Source organism: Mugil cephalus, chromosome 10 (assembly GCF_022458985.1).
Source record: "Mugil cephalus isolate CIBA_MC_2020 chromosome 10, CIBA_Mcephalus_1.1, whole genome shotgun sequence".
Lineage (NCBI taxonomy): Eukaryota > Metazoa > Chordata > Actinopteri > Mugiliformes > Mugilidae > Mugil > Mugil cephalus.
This window is the reverse complement of record NC_061779.1, coordinates 23063273-23081175: the sequence shown is the minus strand read 5'-3', so window position 1 is coordinate 23081175 and position 17903 is coordinate 23063273. Positions and strand designations below refer to the sequence as shown.

General features: G+C 40.5%; 2 protein-coding genes across 4 annotated transcripts in view; both read left to right on the top strand.

Moving 5' to 3' along the window:
• Positions 1-6510, top strand: part of LOC125014350 (alpha-1,3-mannosyl-glycoprotein 4-beta-N-acetylglucosaminyltransferase C-like) — a 48612-nt gene extending 42102 nt beyond the window's left edge. For all 3 annotated transcript variants that reach the window (XM_047595337.1, XM_047595338.1, XM_047595336.1), the window contains 3 exons: positions 4632-4774; positions 4864-5011; positions 5118-6510. In XM_047595337.1, the coding sequence (XP_047451293.1) occupies positions 4646-4774; positions 4864-5011; positions 5118-6286 (1446 nt within the window). In that variant the 5' untranslated portion in view covers positions 4632-4645 and the 3' untranslated portion in view covers positions 6287-6510. The remainder of the gene's footprint in view (positions 1-4631; positions 4775-4863; positions 5012-5117) is intronic.
• Positions 6511-8855: 2345 nt separating this feature from the next.
• Positions 8856-15399, top strand: rnf141 (ring finger protein 141). Its single transcript, XM_047595559.1, has 6 exons — positions 8856-8961; positions 9678-9878; positions 10456-10564; positions 11527-11708; positions 12368-12475; positions 12587-15399. Exons 2-6 carry the CDS (start codon positions 9742-9744, stop codon positions 12735-12737), a joined length of 687 nt encoding a protein of 228 aa, XP_047451515.1. The 5' UTR covers positions 8856-8961; positions 9678-9741; the 3' UTR covers positions 12738-15399.
• Positions 15400-17903: the final 2504 nt, after the last annotated feature.

Sequence of the window (17903 nt, the reverse complement as noted above, 5' to 3'; positions counted from 1 at the left end):
TTTACAAAAACAAATTCAGAAATGTGGACATGTGGGTTCATAGCCAGCTCTCAGTGGTTTGTGGACTATGCTCTATTTCTCTTACTTGCTTTCTCCCCTCATTAGTATTTTAAGCTACACTCTTTTAATGACCAATGTTCACTTTGTGAAGGAGAAATGTGTATATCTGCTGATGTAGCACGGTCACTGTTTATGTTATTAGCTATGTTAACCTTTATATACTATATACATCCTTTTAAATAATGTATGCCCAACCTTGTATGCTATATACATCCTTTTATATACTGTATACATCCTTTTACATGCTATACGCTGCACATTCCTTGTCTCTGCGGCAACAAGTATCCCATCTATCATTTTCTGTCTGAACGTATCCAGAGAAGGGTTTTGCTGAGCAGGCAGGCTCTGTTTCAGTATTTTATACTGTTACACACATTCCCACTTGGGAACCTCCCAGTACAACCACCGTCTCCTGCTGATTGAGGCTTTGCTTCTCCTGCTGAAGCAAATGGGGATTAAGTGCCTCGGCGAAAGGCGCTTTGATAGATGTAGTTTAATTTAGAGAAACGCTCATTCGTTTCCTACAATCACAACAAGTCCGGTTATTTACACTTCTCACGTTGGCATCTGTCTACATGCTTCCAAACTTTAACAACGCATTGTGCAAACCGGGTGCACACATCAAGCGGATTATTTGAGTCAACACCCGAGTCAACAGCATCTCTGAACGGCCCCAGTGTACATTGTCAGTGCAGCCTAGAGCATATCCAGCTCAACAGTCTCTGTCTCCCATGTCTGAAGATTAGGGCTGGGCTCTTGCTTAGCATGTTTTTCCTCAGTCACTTCAAATTGTGCAGGTACTGTACTGACAAATGACAAAACAATCATGTTTCCATGCACAGTTTTTCTTATTCAAGCCCTGATAGGTCCTTACAGTTACCAGCTTGTGTGTTCCACCTGTGAGTAGAACCTTTATTTCTTTAATAGTCTGAGTATAGTGATGGGCAACACCAGCATGAAACAGTATTTTTTTTTTTTTTTTAAACTGTGAATGACTTCATTGTATTTGTCCATTATGGGTAAATGTCAACGCATGTTGACTTGCATTACTGCAATTTAGACCTTCAGCTTCCTTCTGCAAGACGGTAATATATACTGTATATATGTGTGTGTGTAAGCTAAACTGTAGATAATGCCTGAGGAAGAGCAACAAGAAGAAGCATTGCCAACCAGAGTAAGTGCAAATGCAAACCTAGTATTTTATATTGCAGTATACACAGAGTGCCTATATTTCTACACTATATAACACTATATATATAGTGCCTTACTTTTGAAGTCTTTTTTTTAAACAATAGCAATTGTGTGAAAAGAAATCTCAAGACCTTTGCAGCTGCGAAATAGAGACTGTGTGACTGCTGGCAGAGAGCGACTTCTAATTTAATAAAGATTTGCTGCAGTACTCCAGTGTCTCAGGACGATTTAGCCTGCACCTGTAAACATGGTTTTCCCACAAGCTATTCTTCATGCAGCTTAGGTGCAGAAAAATTCCATGTCCAGTTTATGTACATTTGTTTATCATCTGCAAGATTTACTGTGAGCCAGCTCCAGCCAGGCTGCCGCTAATGTTAAGTACTGTAGTAATTTCCCTTTATCTGGAGAGTTTTAGAAAACAAAAGATTAGTGGGCAGCACAAATGTCACATTCTTGTTTTGGAGAGACTGTTGTTAATGTGCAGTGGTGAAGATAAACCCTCCCAGGACATTTACAATTTTTAAAGCTCATTGGTATTACCCTCTACCTGTTATTATTTTACTGGTTCTAATCTAAAATGACTTCAGTCGTAGAAATGAGCTTGCAGGATATGCACACTGGTAATTGGCCGAGGGAAGGAGGGGGGCAAAATAACAACTGAAGCCGTTTAAACTAAAGCAAACAGACCCAGTAAATGGTGCTTATTTATTCACAGGCATACCTTAATTTCCATATAAATGTACGTGACCTATAGGAGGATTGTTTGTTGTTTAGATATGCTGAGGGAGAGCAAACAAAAATCTCATTCCGTATATGCTCTCGCAGGGAAGGCATGCGGCCATTATTGTGCCTTGTTAGACATTCTTTCTTTGTCTCAGTATCTGATCTCACAGCCTACTGTGTCAAATAACAGTGTGTGTGGAGGTGGTTTTCGTGAAACTTTTTTGATATTGACTTACATCTGTCATTGTCTTTCCACTTACTCCTACCGGTTACTCTCAGGTGGAGCTTTTTTTCTTGACAGAAATACAGAGTGGCTCACTTCTCTGGCAGATGGTTTTCCTCCTAAAATGGAACTCCGGCAATGAATGGCGCTATGAATAATAAGTTAGTTATTTAGTTGTTGTGCCCAGAGGCAGTCCTTTGCTGAAATTGTCCCTGTTGCTAGGGATCTCAAGGTTCTGCATAACGAAGGTTGCGTTTATTGTGTTACGCAACATCAGAATTAGGGAAGGTGTCATGGGACCTGTGGTTTTCTTAGATAAGGTGCCAAATAGGATAGACAGTAAGCAGAGTATTTCTTGTTAAAGGACATTAAACACTATGAGTAAATATCGCATTTGTTTTCTATCAAGAGATGTCAGTGGCGTTAAACATACTTCTGAAACTTCATCTGGCCCATATGACTGCTAACTATGCCCAGATTGAACAGATGACTGACGTTTGCTCTTGAGAGCAGTTGGATTAACGGTCACATTATTCGCAGTCATTTTGCTTATCCAACGATAAAGCTCAAAATCTGCCTCCTGTGCGTCTGCGCCAGTGCTGCTGGCCACATCTGTCACATTTAGTAACTCATCAAAACCTAATTAGAGCTGAACATCCACCCAGATTTGTGACTGATACTTCAGACCAGAACCAATCAATATAATCCACGTTAACACTGGATCAAATCAGATTGGAATGGGAGACGAGTTGCTCAGATGAATGAGACCGTAAAAAGCTATTATCAAACTCGACAGTTCCTTTAACTCTAGCTCTCGTCTTTCAGCTCATTGTCTTGGTTTTTGGACCACACCTTTGTTTTTTCTAATTCTCAATGATCTTGTTTGTCAGCAAAAAAATGGATAAAACCACTAAACTTTGTTTCGTCCTAATTTTACCTGCTGGATGCACAAAGAGTTGGCAACACCAGCCATAACAGCTGATACCATCTGTTCACAGTTTGTTCTCCAGCCACCAATAGCCAGAGGAAAATCTATTATTGATGCATTAATTTGTCATTTTTTTACTGTGACCTGTTCAGTTAATTTAATGTCATAAAATTGTGAAAGATTCCCGGAGCCATAGTATAACGTTTTTGCGCCATGGTTCCCAACCTGTGGTCTGCCTTGTCATTAGGTGTAAAGTGTGGTTTATGCCTCTGCCGGACTAGACGTCGTGACCTACGTACGCAGCCTATGAACATAGTCAGGCCAGTGTGAGCCATTTATACTTGTGCGCTTGTCAGTCTGGCTCACTTTGTAAAAACTACCCAAACACTAGTCAGCACTGTGTCTTTTTTCCAGTTTTTGTTTCTACAGTACTTCCTGCTTACAAAACACCTTTATTGCTACACTACTTCCTGCTTCATTTTCAACAATGCCAACTGAAACTTTTGCCAAAATTTCGCTATAGTCAAGTCAGGCAACTGTTTCTACCTCTGAAGTTAACCTTTCCTCGATGTGTTCCATCTTTATTGATCCAAAATAATTGATTTGAAATTTGCAGAGATGGAGAAGCAGCAGGAAATACTTAAGTGAAAAACACTACTACCAAGCGGACCAATCACAGCTGTTGCGGTCTGTGTTACTGTGACATGTAGTTACATCTCTGGGCACATCAGGATACAGCGCTAGGGCCTTCTTAGGGTCTGGTCTGTTGCCAACGCAGAAACATAAACCGCCTGTAAGAGCCTCTGCTCTGAGGCTGTCCGATGAATAGATAATAAGAAGTATGTGTATATAATCATTTAATTAGCAGGACATGTCTCTGACCTCTCAACTGTTGTGAAACGGATTTCAATCAATTTCAAGTCAACTAGCTGCGGGTTGAAACGCTCATCATGGTTCACCTTGATGTTACTTACAATCAGAGCGTCACTATTTTATGAATCCCACAGAATGGCTCAGAAATCTGAAAATGTTTGTGATACATTAGCATCAAAAAAGAAATGAAGGCTGTATCTTCTTCTGGTTTAAGTGAAGGAAAGGACCAGACTTAGATTATTTGAGATCTTAGCTAATGACAGTTTGGGATAAAAACACTGAATCACTGTCAGTGCTTTCGTGCAAAAACTTTTGTACACATTCCATTATCTCTTTCCATTATGTCAGTGATATGGCTTCACAAACAGATAGATAGATAGATAGATAGATAGATAGATAGATAGATAGATAGATAGATAGAAACCTCAACTCTGCTTTATAGAGTGAGCCAGTCCATTTAATTACAGCAGATTATAAGTCCTTGTTATTCTATTCACAGAAGTCCGCCACTAATCCTTAATAACAAAGGCATAATCCCAATGTTCACTAGGATTGAAAATGCCTTGTGTTCAGACACATACATTTTTCTTTGCTTTTGTTGAGCAAATCTGTTTTATTTGTGATTTCCTCCAGTGAGAGACGTGATCATGAGGCTAATGTGGAAGTCTGTGGACAAGATGCGGTGCTTCAGGAAACGATCCATGCTCCCATTCCTCGGCTTCCTCCTAACCTTTCTGCTCGTTTTCAACCTTTACTTGGATGATGGTTACGTGCTGGTAAGTTGCCCTAACTGAGTATTTTAGTGGTGCTTTTTGATGATTTTGGGAATTTTTTTTGCTGAAACTGTCCTTGTTTCGTCCCTCAGGAGGCTGACAAAAGGCAGTTGGGTGAAGCGCTCATACATCCACCAAACTCCGAAAGATACGTCCACACGTTTAGAGACTTGTTTAATTTTTCTGGGACCATTAATGTGACGTATCGCTACCTTGCAGGATTTCCTTTACCACGCAAAAGTAGGTATTACTACCATGCAGATAACTGTTTGAATTTATTTTACTGATGACAGCAAAACATATATTGGTATTGTTCTGCACTGACTAAAGTGACTTCATTTCACAGAGTACCTCACTATTGGACTGTCATCTGTCAAGAGGAAAAAGGGAAACTACCTTCTGGAGACGATCAAATCCATCTTTGATCAGTCCAGCTATGAAGAACTGAAAGAGATAGTGGTTGTGGTCCACTTGGCAGACTTTGACCTGGTCTGGTGTGAGAACTTGGTTCAGGAAATCACCAGGAAGTTTGCTCATCACATCATAGCGGGCCGCCTCCTGGTCATCCAGGCCCCAGAGGAGTACTACCCATCTCTGGACGGGTTGAAAAGGAACTACAACGACCCAGAGGACCGGGTCCGTTTCCGCTCTAAGCAGAACGTAGACTATGCTTTCCTCCTCAACTTCTGCACGAACCTCTCTCACTTCTACATGATGTTAGAAGACGACGTGCGCTGCTCCAGGAACTTCCTGACGGCGCTGAAGAAGGTGATCACCTCCAGAGAAGGCTCCTACTGGGTGATGCTGGAGTTCTCCAAGCTGGGCTACATCGGGAAGCTGTACCACTCCCGAGACCTGCCACGTCTGGCCCATTTCCTGCTTATGTTCTACCAGGAAATGCCCTGCGACTGGCTCCTCATCCACTTCAGGGGTCTGCTGGCCCAGAAGGACGTGATCCGCTTCAAGCCCTCGCTGTTCCAGCACATGGGCTACTACTCCTCTTATAAAGGAGCAGAGAACAAGCTGAAGGACGACGACTTTGAGGAAGACTCCATAGACATTCCTGACAACCCCCCGGCCAGCCTTTACACAAACATCAACGTCTTTGAAAACTACGACGCCACCAAGGCTTACAGTAGCATTGCTGATGAGTATTTCTGGGGGAAACCTCCATGCACTGGCGACTTCTTTATCATAATCTTTAACAAGTCAACAAAAATCAGCAGAATTAAAATTGTGACAGGCACAGAGGACCGACAAAATGACATTCTTCACCACGGAGCTCTGGAAGTAGGCCAGAAATCTGTAGAAACTAAACAGGGGAGACAGTGCACGTCCTACATCACATTAGGGGAGTTTAAAGTGGGAAGCATTGAGGTTTACAACGTGGACCATAAGATTGGCTTTGACATTGAGTGTGTACGAATAGTCATCACTGCCAGTCAGAAAGAGTGGCTCATCATAAGAACTATCAGTTTATGGACCACACAACCTGTTAGTCAGTTGAAAAAATAAAAAGGGTTTTAAATGATTATGTGTTGATATGAATACCGATGTTATGGGTTCATTTTGGACATGTGCCGTTTGGTGAATTCAAATCAATCCATATTTTCTTGGGTTGTTTAGAGATCTGCTGTAACTTTTCATTATGATGTATTAAATGACGAATGTGTACAGTATGGACTGTTTCTACCTATGTTCATTTGCAGAAAACCTGTATATAAAGATGTTGATACTTGGCTGGTATCTCGTTGTTTTGTTTTGTTGTTGTTTTGTCAGAACAACTATAGAGGGATGGCAGCTTGAATGTGCCGTTTTGCTTTTTGTATCAATACCAGTGATCAAAATAGTACACTGTAACATTGCACTGAAGTCAGGGCACCAATATGTAATTAATGAATAATTCCACTTTATACTGTGTTGAAAACTATGAAAAATGACTGGGTCTGGGACTTTTAGTGGTTCTTTTTAAGATGTTATGACCAAGGACTTGTGAGATGTCAGAACAAGCCTGAAAAAAGTCAAATTAGATAAAAAAAAATGTTCCCCATTTTCTCTCTAAAGGTGTAAGACGGTTTCATAGCTGCACTCTCCTTTTTTGACCTCTGAGATCCAACCAGTTTTGGGTTTGGGACAGATACATTTTATGGGTTTGCCTTCAACTTTTTTTTAATTTTGGTTTGCTGTCCTTTGCTGCCATCTTCTGGTAAATTCAAAAATCTGTCAGGGGGAAAACTGGATTTTTAAAAATCTACTACTGATGATTAATTATCACATTTTCTAAAGTAATTGTACTTCAACACATGGTAATCATCAAATGTTTCTCCATTTTCACGGCACTCCTTGCCCAAGTTCAGATGTCACTATTAACAAGTAGAAGAAACTTAGTAACTGAGAAGAGGAATCTCCATCAGGAAGAACACACATGAGATTACTGTTGCATAAACAGGAATGTCAGTAATAAAATTATGGTATAAATAAACCAAAGTGTAAGCACAAATATGAAGAATGGGAATGTGTCCTCTGCTCAGGTCTGAGAGTTACAGGTGGCATCTGTGCCACAGCCTCTTCTCTGTATGACTTTGCCTCTGGTGTTGGTGTTGCCAATAAATAACAGATGGTCTGCATCGAGGCTGAGCCAAACCCAGAATAAGTTTTCAGCTGAGAAATCCACTCTCCACTAGAGAACTAAGTTCACTTCTACAACATTGTTACGATAACACTTCGTTGGGATGTGCCAGAGGGTAATCTGATGTTTTTCTTCTTTTTAATCCCCTCATGCACATACTCAACCTTCAGCAGCCACTGTCTTGGACTTTCCTTCACACTCCAGCTCATGAACATTTCAGAGTTTTTTCACTCCTTACTCTCTGATGTTTTCCTCTTCTTATATTATTCTCTTTATGGCTGTCCCCAAGTGGCCTATGCTGCTCTCCTGCCTTCCAGTCCAATGTGATTTCCCTCACCCCGTTTCTCTCCTCATTGCATTCTCCACTGCCTCTTGGCCTTACCACCTACTGCCTCCCTGGCCTCCTACTGGTGTATGCAATCCAAATCAATCCCTACCATTCTCCCCTTGCAAAATAAAGAAGGGATGGAAGGGGGTGCAAAATAATAATAATTATAATAAAATAAATTTAATAAATAGCACGTTATTTTAAGGGCACTAATTTGCATATATATGTGTGTGTGTGTCAGCAAATGTATGTTGAAAAAAGACAAGGTGCTCATCCTGCGTCTGTCCACAACAGATGAAAAATGTTAAAACTAATGGCATTCCTACACCTAAATGTGTGCCGGGTCTGTATTAAAAATGAATAGTTGAATGAAAAGTTTTTATAATAGTTATATTTAATGTCTGTCTTTTGTTAATGTCTTTTGTCAGAATCCTTGCAATTACGAAACGCAGCAACAATAAAACAGCTCTTATGCTGCAACCAAAATCATCTCGTTTCTCTAAATCTTAAAACTTCAGCTGCCTATTTAACCTTTTAACTTGTTTTATAAATCCATCTTACAGAAACAGTAAGGTTTTTTTAATGGATCTGGAAGAGAAAGAAGCCCTGATTCAACCTGTTTGTTTTGTTGATGTCTAGCTTTGACTTGAATATAATGTTTGATAGTCGGTAAAGTGCCCCCGAAAATGTTCCTGATTTTAGAGTTTTACGAATAAGAAAAAAAAATGTTGCGTGTAGACGGTTATTACGGTAGCCCACGAAAGCGCCAGTGAGCGCGCTGACTACAATAACAGTTATTACGGTAGCCGGACATTATGGACATGGCAATTTACAAAATAAATATGTCAAAATAAATGAAAAAAAAGTGTCCCTGTTTCTTCATTTCAACTTAATAACATTTAATTCTATTTTATCTAAATGTCTCCGGATTTCAATTCAGAAATTTGTTCACTTTAGTATCTCTGGCTTTCTGATACAAATTTACACACTTCACAAAATGTCATTACATGAAAACTCACTTTAACTAGACAGCTTTTTTGCATCTAATATATAAAGTATATACTCCGTCTGTCTGTATCTTTGACTGGATTGTCAACAGGACGAACTGAAACTTTTCTCGCAAAGTGACGCCATCACTGGGCGCCGCCTGTTGTGTCAACACAAACAGAAGCTAACGTCAAAGCTAGTGGTGAAGTTTGGACCCCTTTCCCTGCCTCGGATGTGTACGGTTGGGTAAGAAGCAGCTGATCATCTTCATTAGATTTGTCTTTTTCAGTCACTTTTTATTTCGTGCTTTGTTGAATCGTGTGCTCAGCTCCCTGTTAGCGGAGCGCTGTTTAGAAGTATTACGTCGTTGCAACGGTTGAGAAAACGTATTATAACGGCGGTTTGTTGGTGGCTTGTGTCTAAAATGATGGTGCCGCTTAAGTGTTTTAAAATAATACTTCCACTGCCATTCACTACGTAACTGCGGCGATGAAAGTACAGTACTTAATGTCCGCAGCGTTAGCATACAGCTGGAGGTTATTACATAATGCTAATATAGCTGATACAGTAGATGAGCAGCCCCCGTGAGTGTTTTGGTCAGTGATCTTTTCCACTGGAAGATAAGTCATCGTCGAGTTTTTACAAGGGATTAGAAATATCATTACTGCGCCGTATGTGTGCATCGTGAGGCTAGCTGTTTTAACAGCATATGTTTGGGTTTTAGATAAGGGGGTGTTACTTTCACATTTTAGTCTGCAGTGTGGCGCACTCTGTTCACGAAATGCCTTTGGTTCGTGATAATTGTCTTTTCCCCTGTCACAAGATCAATCCCTCCAGCCAAAGGCCAGTGTGGCTTTGGCTGTGTTGTAGATCTTTGTACCAGGGGAATAAATACAGCCCCGGTGAAATAGTCCAAACCAGACTGCAAAAAAACTGAATTTTAACTGCTCACCTCCCACCAGGCTCTGCACAACTGAATGAGGTTCCGTCTCCTGCCTCTGCTGTTTTGTACGCGCCGCTGCCGGGATGGGCCAGCAGATCTCAGGTCAGGCGGTGATGACCCGTCTGCCTGAGAAGCTGGTGAAACACGCCGGACTGGTGCGTGACAGCGGCTATCTGACCTACGAGGAGTTTCTGGCAAGAGTGGCCGAACTTAATGATGTGTAAGTCACAGTCTGGCGTATGGTAGCTCCAGGAGCTTCCCTCTGATGCAGACGATTGTGAGGACGGGTCACGTGGAAATAACCCTCTTCACCAAGTACTCATTACCACTAGTTATTGTAGACTGCTCTGACTGAACTTTACTTCACCATCTTGGATTTGGTCCATGTTATTCCTCTGGCAATAGGACCTGCTTCTTTAATTTTAGCTTCATGGCCATCAGAGACAATAACTGGGAGGCATGAGAATGTGGAGGAAGTGAGCCAGTGTCACAGTCAATAATATGACATAGTATTAGTGTACAAGTTCACAACAATAAGGACATTTTAACTGAACCATGTAGTGGGTGATTACTGGAAATAATAATAAAAAAAAGAACTGTAGTGCTCATGAAATTGCAGTTTTTGAGTCAGTTTGTAGTCCAACATTAAGCACGACCAGAAATATATTTATATTTATTTTATTTATAAGGCATTTTATATTATTAAGAGTGTAACGTTGCATTCATTCATGTGCATGCACTGTATTGAGTTCATGGATTTTGTACACACCCTCTCTACTTTTCTGGATCTCTCTCAGCACGGCCAAACTAGCTGCTGGACAGCAGAAGCACCTGCTGTTTGAGGTGCAGCCAGGATCCGATTCCACGGCCTTGTGGAAGGTGGCCGTCAGGATTGTCTGCACCAAGGTGAGACTCAAACAACCATCTGCACATGCCAGCAGGAGCATCTGGCCACACCTTTGAGTTTATGGCGTGATAATGAGACAGGTGCAAGTGGAACCATACACCTGCTGTAGTAATACACTGGAGTAAGTTTATATCTGCTTATTAGGCTTTGACGAGTTTATCAGTCGGAAATAGTCTGCGGAAGTCCGATGTAGGGCTTGTTTGTACAGGATTACGGTTGCAGGAGGTGAGAGAAAAATATTGCCATGTTGTCACTCTAATTAAACTTGTAGTTCCAGGTTATGAGTAGATACCCAGCCAATGTGTCCAAGGCATGGGAGAGCAGTCAATTAAAATGACATTGCAAACTATTCTGTGAGTCTGCCACAGTGATAGTAGAAATATACACATCACCTTGTTTAGGAAATAATGTCTGGTTAGTTTTAGGACTTTCCAGTTGCATTCAGAGATTGTTTTTCTCTGTATCAGCTGCTGAAACATACATCCCATAATGAAATCCAAATGCTGTTTCAGAAAACTCACTAATAAGAGTTATTTAATTTGGTTTTGATTTGATATAAAATCCCATTCCACTACACCCTGCAAATATTCACAAAATCTTTTTTTGTAGAAACATTTTTTATGAACAATATCTGTATTGTTAATTTATTCAGCAGTTAGTGAGTTACAATTCAGTGACTTAACAGACATTTGTTTGTTGATAAATCTTTGCGATTGCCACTTTAAGATTAAAGATTAAGGTTAAAATGAGAAGATGAAAGAATGTTGCTCTGCACGAATCTAAGGTTACTCACATCCTGTTTTAATCCGGAAGCCAGTTTGACAAAATGATGATTAGACTAGATTAGACACCAGCACAGCACAGCATAGTGTGAGACTGAGACTACATCTGTTCATACTGTATGTAATGTATACTATCCCAGCATGCTTTGAGTCATGTGACTGTGTATCCATCTTCCCAGATCAACAAGGAAAATGGAATGGTAGAAGCGTCGCGGATCATGAACCTGTACCAGTTCACCCAGTTGTACCGCGACATCACCAGCCAGGCTGCTGAGGTGCTGTCTGCAGACAGTGCGACCGAGGGCCCGTCTGCACAGCTCCCCTCCACAGACTCCTGCCAAGCCAGCATGTGGATGGGCAGGTCAGTGCACACAAAGTTGTCCTTGATGCGACCAATCACAAGTACATGATTTATTTTTATATTTATTTTATATTTATTTTTCTTCAAATTACAGTTGTTGACCAATAGTTTAATCTATGCCTGTGAAGGTTCCCAGTCATGGACAAGTTGAATTTGCAATATAACAGCCAACCGTCTGATTAATGGCTGCCATGTCCTGATGAGTCTCTTACCAAAACATATAATGTAGCTCTCTGTCTTCTGGATGTGTTACAAGAAAACAGTTTGTCAACATCCTTGCAATAAAAACTTTATGTCCGTGTTTTTCATCTTCAGCCCCTAAATGCCCAAAAATGCAGTCTTTTCCCGCTCACCACAGGTGCCACAACAGCTGGACTACAGGAAATGTTTTCTCTAATGTCCCACTCACTCCATTACTGGTATATTTTTACGACTTATTCTGCAGATGAGCAACTATTTATCCTACTGGATGACTTCCCATCCGCAGGGGGAGCTGGGAGGTGGCTGATGGGATTATTTTTCAAATTCATGCATTTTTGTGACACCAGACGATATATTTCTCAGGCAAATCAAACACACAGTCTTTCATTCCAAAAAAGAAGAAGTGGTCCCTTCCTCCTAAGAAAATAATTAAAATGTTTGTGTTTGTCTCCATGCAGGGTGAAGCAGCTGACAGATCAGGAGGAGTGCTGTATCTGCATGGATGGAAAGTCTGACCTCATCCTGCCCTGTGCACACAGCTTCTGTCAGAAATGCATCGATAAATGGTGAGACAGTAATCAATCTGCAGCTTCGCAAACGTTTTGTCACCACAAGGTTTTAGTCTCCCAATCAAAAGCTAACCTGTGATTATTGCACACTGTCGTCTGTTTCTGCAGGAGTGGGCAGAGCAGAAACTGTCCCATATGTCGTCTGCAAGTGACCGCTGCCAACGAATCATGGGTAATGTCTGACATCCCCACGGAGGACGACATAGCCGGCTACATTCTCAACTTGGCTGATGAGGCGGGGTACCCACACAGGCCTTAACACACAGAACACTGAGCCAAGTGGAGAGCGAGGGAATCCACTCCTATAAGTACACGTCGAAACACAAAATGTCACTTTCTCTGAGGAGTATTTTTTTCCCCTTGTAACATGCAGACGAAGCCAGCAAAGTTTCTCCTCCTTAAGTTCTTTGTGACAGATTCCCAAACTGAAACCCCGTCTCATACAAATCCTGAAAATCCCAGGATGAGCTCTGTAACCCAAGTATTGTAGATGTGGTGCTTTATGGGAACTGTGTGTGATATGTCGTCTGGAGTACATATTCTGTGTTTGTATATTATCATAAATTAGAATATTTTGATTTAAGACACAGAATAACATAGTAGAGCTTTTAAGGTACCACTGATTTAACCGCTAGTGCAGGAGGAAAACCCACTGGGTCGGGATTAACTGGGCACTTAAACATGTACTGACATTGCCTTTAATTAATATGAATGGGACAGAAGCTAGAGATGAGCGGTAAACTAAGGCCAACCTCAGAGGTCTGAGAAGCATGACTCAGCATTATGGGAAATGTGCATGATCACTTCCTGGGGAGAGTTGTAGAAGAATATTGATACCATTACTCTTGTCGGGCCCTACTTTACTTTGTTAACTTGTCACAGCAGTCACCTAGCTGAGACTGGCAAGACACGAAACATCCAGGGTTTGTCTCCTGGTATCATGTCGTCCTGCCAACACCTCTAAGCACTCACTGATTAACGCATCGTATTTCATTTGTTTACACCTTTGTTTTCAGCACAAAAACTAAGGTGTAAATGTGAACTTTTACCAATTATGGGGGTTGTGCTCTTTTCCTGACACTTCACGGAGTTCATATCCCTGTACCAGTAAGACTGTTTTTATAGATAGATAGATTTTATAGATTCAATGACAGTTGTAACCTTTAGAGGTGAGATGTGAAGTTTGGGCGAAGTCAGACTAGCTGTTTGCGTCTGTAGTCTTTATGCTTAGACTCTGGTGTAGCTGGTATTATTCTTCTAGTGGAGCTCTCTGACGAATAAACACATTTCCCAAAATATACAACTTTTGTCCAAATCCGTGACCGACATGATAGAGTTCATTCATAAGCTGTTGACCAAATTTATTTTTCCACTGTAAAGCTGTAGAGTAGTCCATGCACTAGTGATGCACAGCTCGACCCAAAACAGGCCAGCCAAGCGAATTACTTTCCCCAGTACAGAGACACATGCCAAATCTCACACTACCATTATTTTTCAGTGATTGTACTGACATAGTAACATTATCCTGAAGCCAGTTGGTTTTAAATATATAAATAAATAAATATTCATCCAAATAAAAGTGCATCAGGCTTTTGCTGATTTTTTTTGCTACAATCAACTGGCAGAGATGTCTGTCTCTTCAAATGCAAAAATATATATATATATTTTGTGGAATCTAACTCATATATCAACAATTAGTCAGAATATCAGTTTTATTTACCCTTGCACCACTAGCATGCGGTGTAACCCTACCTGTTCATATGCCACATGACATGCCATATGAGCCTTGTTATGTGAGCTCATCATCGTGTCCACTTGAGTGTACGGGATTAAAAATGGGTTTCACTCGATCTTACTGACTGGGATTGTTGCGGTGTCTTCTCCACCGTTACGAAATAACTGCTGTCATCTGTTATCATCTTTTTACTTGTTTTGTTTATTAATTTCCATAATTTTATCGAGATTATCTGATTGCTGTAGAGGCACTTTAGGTTACGCTCTAAACGCAGCCCGTGCTTCACTTGCCTGTAGTTAAAAATAACTGACTTACTGAGAGCGGCAGCTTTTCAATGGCACCTGGCATATTGCATATTGTAGGATTGCAGTTATGTAGAATTCAAAACCACAAAATGGTTCTTCATGAAATGTGAACACGTGTTATCCTTAATTTTCACTGGTGGTGTCTCTAGTTAACTGAAATTGAATGCTTTATTTAAAATTGTATTGAGGTCAGTTGCTAATTCATGTTTTGGTTGGATATTCACTGAGTTAATAAGTTTTGCATTTGATCATATTCAGCTATTTGAACCAGTTTTTCCCAAACATGAGAGAGTAGCTGTATGTTATTCAGCTGTGTAATATTAACATTTAAATTTTACCCAGAAGCCTTTTACAAAAACTGTTTTGATTTCTGTCAATAGAACAAAGCAGGATTATTGATCTATTCACTTATCAGTCTATTCAATTTTTGTCATTGATGCTGACAAGTAGCACAAGTTCTACAACAAACAGATGATTAGATCCCTGAGGTGATAAGTGTTATCTGATACTGTAAACCTTTCACAGCATTTGAAACTAGCAGAAAGAGAAATCTTTCACCAAGATGATTGAGAGATGAATTTGATCTTGTGGTTGCATATCTGCATGGTCCATTCAAAAGTATATAAAAGTACTTATAATGTGTGGGTTTGATTATACATACACACATTGTATGTATAAATGTGAGCATGTCCTGAATAGACTAACTGCTGTGTAATGTGAAGTTTCAACCTGAGGGTGGCAGCATAATCCTATAATTGTGCTGACAGGAGTTCTGGGTATTTTGGAGGCAGTTTGTGTGCCATGCTGAATAGAAGGAGGTGTATTAATTTTGAAGCGTTCCTACTGTACTGTCATTAATAAAGACATATTCACTTTTTGCACTTTATGACTTTGAATTGAAAAGTTTACACCACTCTACTTCCTTTACAGTGTCTTTTATCTATTGTTGATAGATCGAATGATAAATGTCTATACTCATATATAGCTTATACCATTTTTCAATCCCATGTAAACAAGACAACTCTTATGCAATAAACAAACGAACTGCTGTAATGTGTCAGTGAACCTACATTAAATTTAACTGAAAAATTATGTTTTTTATCATAATTTCCACGTTTTTATTGTATGAACTATTCCCTTGTGCTTGCATTTTACAGCATTTCAAGCAAGGATATCATCTTGATGTGGATTAAAGTCGTGTATTTTATAATTGTGTTTTAACACTTTCAGCATGCTGGTGCGGCTGTAATTTATTTTCTAATATATTCATTTTGAATGGTGGCGGAGTAGGTGGTTCTAATACTACTTATCATAGGCATCATTTTTGCGCCATCTTTGACCTTTATCTAGTTGACTTGAGTTAAAAGTGTTCCATTGGGAATTATGACTTGATGGATTATTGAGAGGTTCGTCTTTGTGGTGGTGAGTTTTTAGATTTTAACGCTTAATGATTGGTACTGTGACTAAAATAAGCTAAGCCGCCGCAAATGTCGGTCATCATGGGTCGACTCACTACCAAGTCATAGCTGCTCAACTTTTTCTCCAGCTTTCAAATGGTCTGTTTGTCTTGAGAAGGGCCGACTTGGTTGGAAACCAGTTGGAAAGCCGCCTTTCTAAAGCCTGGTAAGTACCTTTTATAAAGCTGGAAGAAACATGAACTGCATTTATAGCAAGGCTCTCAAGTTTGACCTTAGCTTGAAGTGAGCGCGCGAGGGTGAAGTGTTCGAAGATGGTGTATTAGTATACTAATCAAATAAAGGTTACATTTTTTTATATACAGTCTGTGTTAGTAATATGCGGCGACGGGAGTTTTATTAATGTCAAGTGTGAGTGTGTGAACTTACTGAATTGCGTGTGTCTCGTTTCCAGTGTGGACAAGCTTGTTAGCTAATGCTAGCGAGCCTCAACTGGAGCAGAGTTAGCGTCTGATATCAGGGTTTCTTCTAAAATAAACCAAAGTCTAGACTTCGGATTAAAAGATAAGTGTTTTGGTATTGGCTGACTTTATAGAAACAGTTTGTTCTTCTAAAAACTAAAGCTAAAGTATTGCTAACAGTATGGGACATAAATATTGTGGTTTCACTTAAGTGAAATGTTGTTGCAACACATGTGGCTCAGAGCAGATACATATTGATTAACAGAAGTAAATATTTGTGGAACATATTTAACAGTATGATTGTTTTGTAAGCTAAAATGCCAGAACATAGGACCTACGGTGCCACTTTCAAACTCCTTTGAATTTTTGACATGTCAGTATAAAAATGACTCGTAAGATAGGTGGAAGTTCTGAAAGTAGACAAAGAGAACCCACTCAGACAAATGAAGTGTGGAGCAGGCCACAGGGAGTGGAGCTGAGTCATTCTGCTGGAGAATGAGCTCATCTGTCCCTCTAGTGTTTGGTGTAGTGGATGGGATGGATTGTCCATAATGGAGAGCAGTTTATCCAGTGTCCTCCTGTCCCTCACTAAGACAAACAACTCCAATTCCCTACCAATCACATGTCCAGCCTTTTGCCTTTCAGATCAGTGTGTTGATCCTACTGATGTATTTTTTGCTGGTACTACTCCCTCAACAAACCACAGCAAAGTACAGGGTACTCACTACAACAGACTGGTAGAAAGACTCTAGTAACTCACTGCACCAAAACAGTTGTGGACCTCCTGAGGGTGTCCAGCGGTGTCTGGCAGCAGAATGTTGTTAATACACCTGATTGGTGTATTTATGAGGTGGAAAATGTAGTGAACCCTAGTTTTCAGTGTCTGGGATGCCCCCCCAGAACCTAGCACTTTCAGCATTACAGAAGCACAGTTCTAAGATGTTGAGGTGTTTCCTCGTGTGAACTGATTGCTTTAGGTCCTTCCACAACATTTCTATTGGATTATGTTTGTATTCATTTAGATTCAGAAAACTTTGTCCCTGTGGGGCAATTTAAACCATCACGGCCAGATGCAGCAAAACAAGCTGTTTCCACAGCCCCTTTCTCATGCATGAAAATCCTGTTTTGTCCCGGGCCGTTGTGGGTCTTTGCATCAGTGTGAAAGGGTTGCTGGGGCATTTCTTTGTCAAATGACCCTTCAAGCGACCCAGGAATCTAGCGGCTTGTCTCGGCTCCCCTGCAGTGTGAAACTTGTCACGCTGAATTACCCAGTGACATTGATGTACCTGCTGTTTTCTGATTTTGTAACTAGGCAGCCCATCAGGCTGTTTTTGTGGAAGCTCGTAGGGCTGCGAGAGCTGCTCATTAGCCCTACATCATGCTCAGGAAATCCCACTGGTCAGGAAATCCTGATGTGAACTGTCCACTGTGTACTGTGCGCCATGGTTGTTCTTCTTCAACTTAAATGGTCGACCACTCCTGTGGAGAGCAAGTTTTCTTCAATCTCCT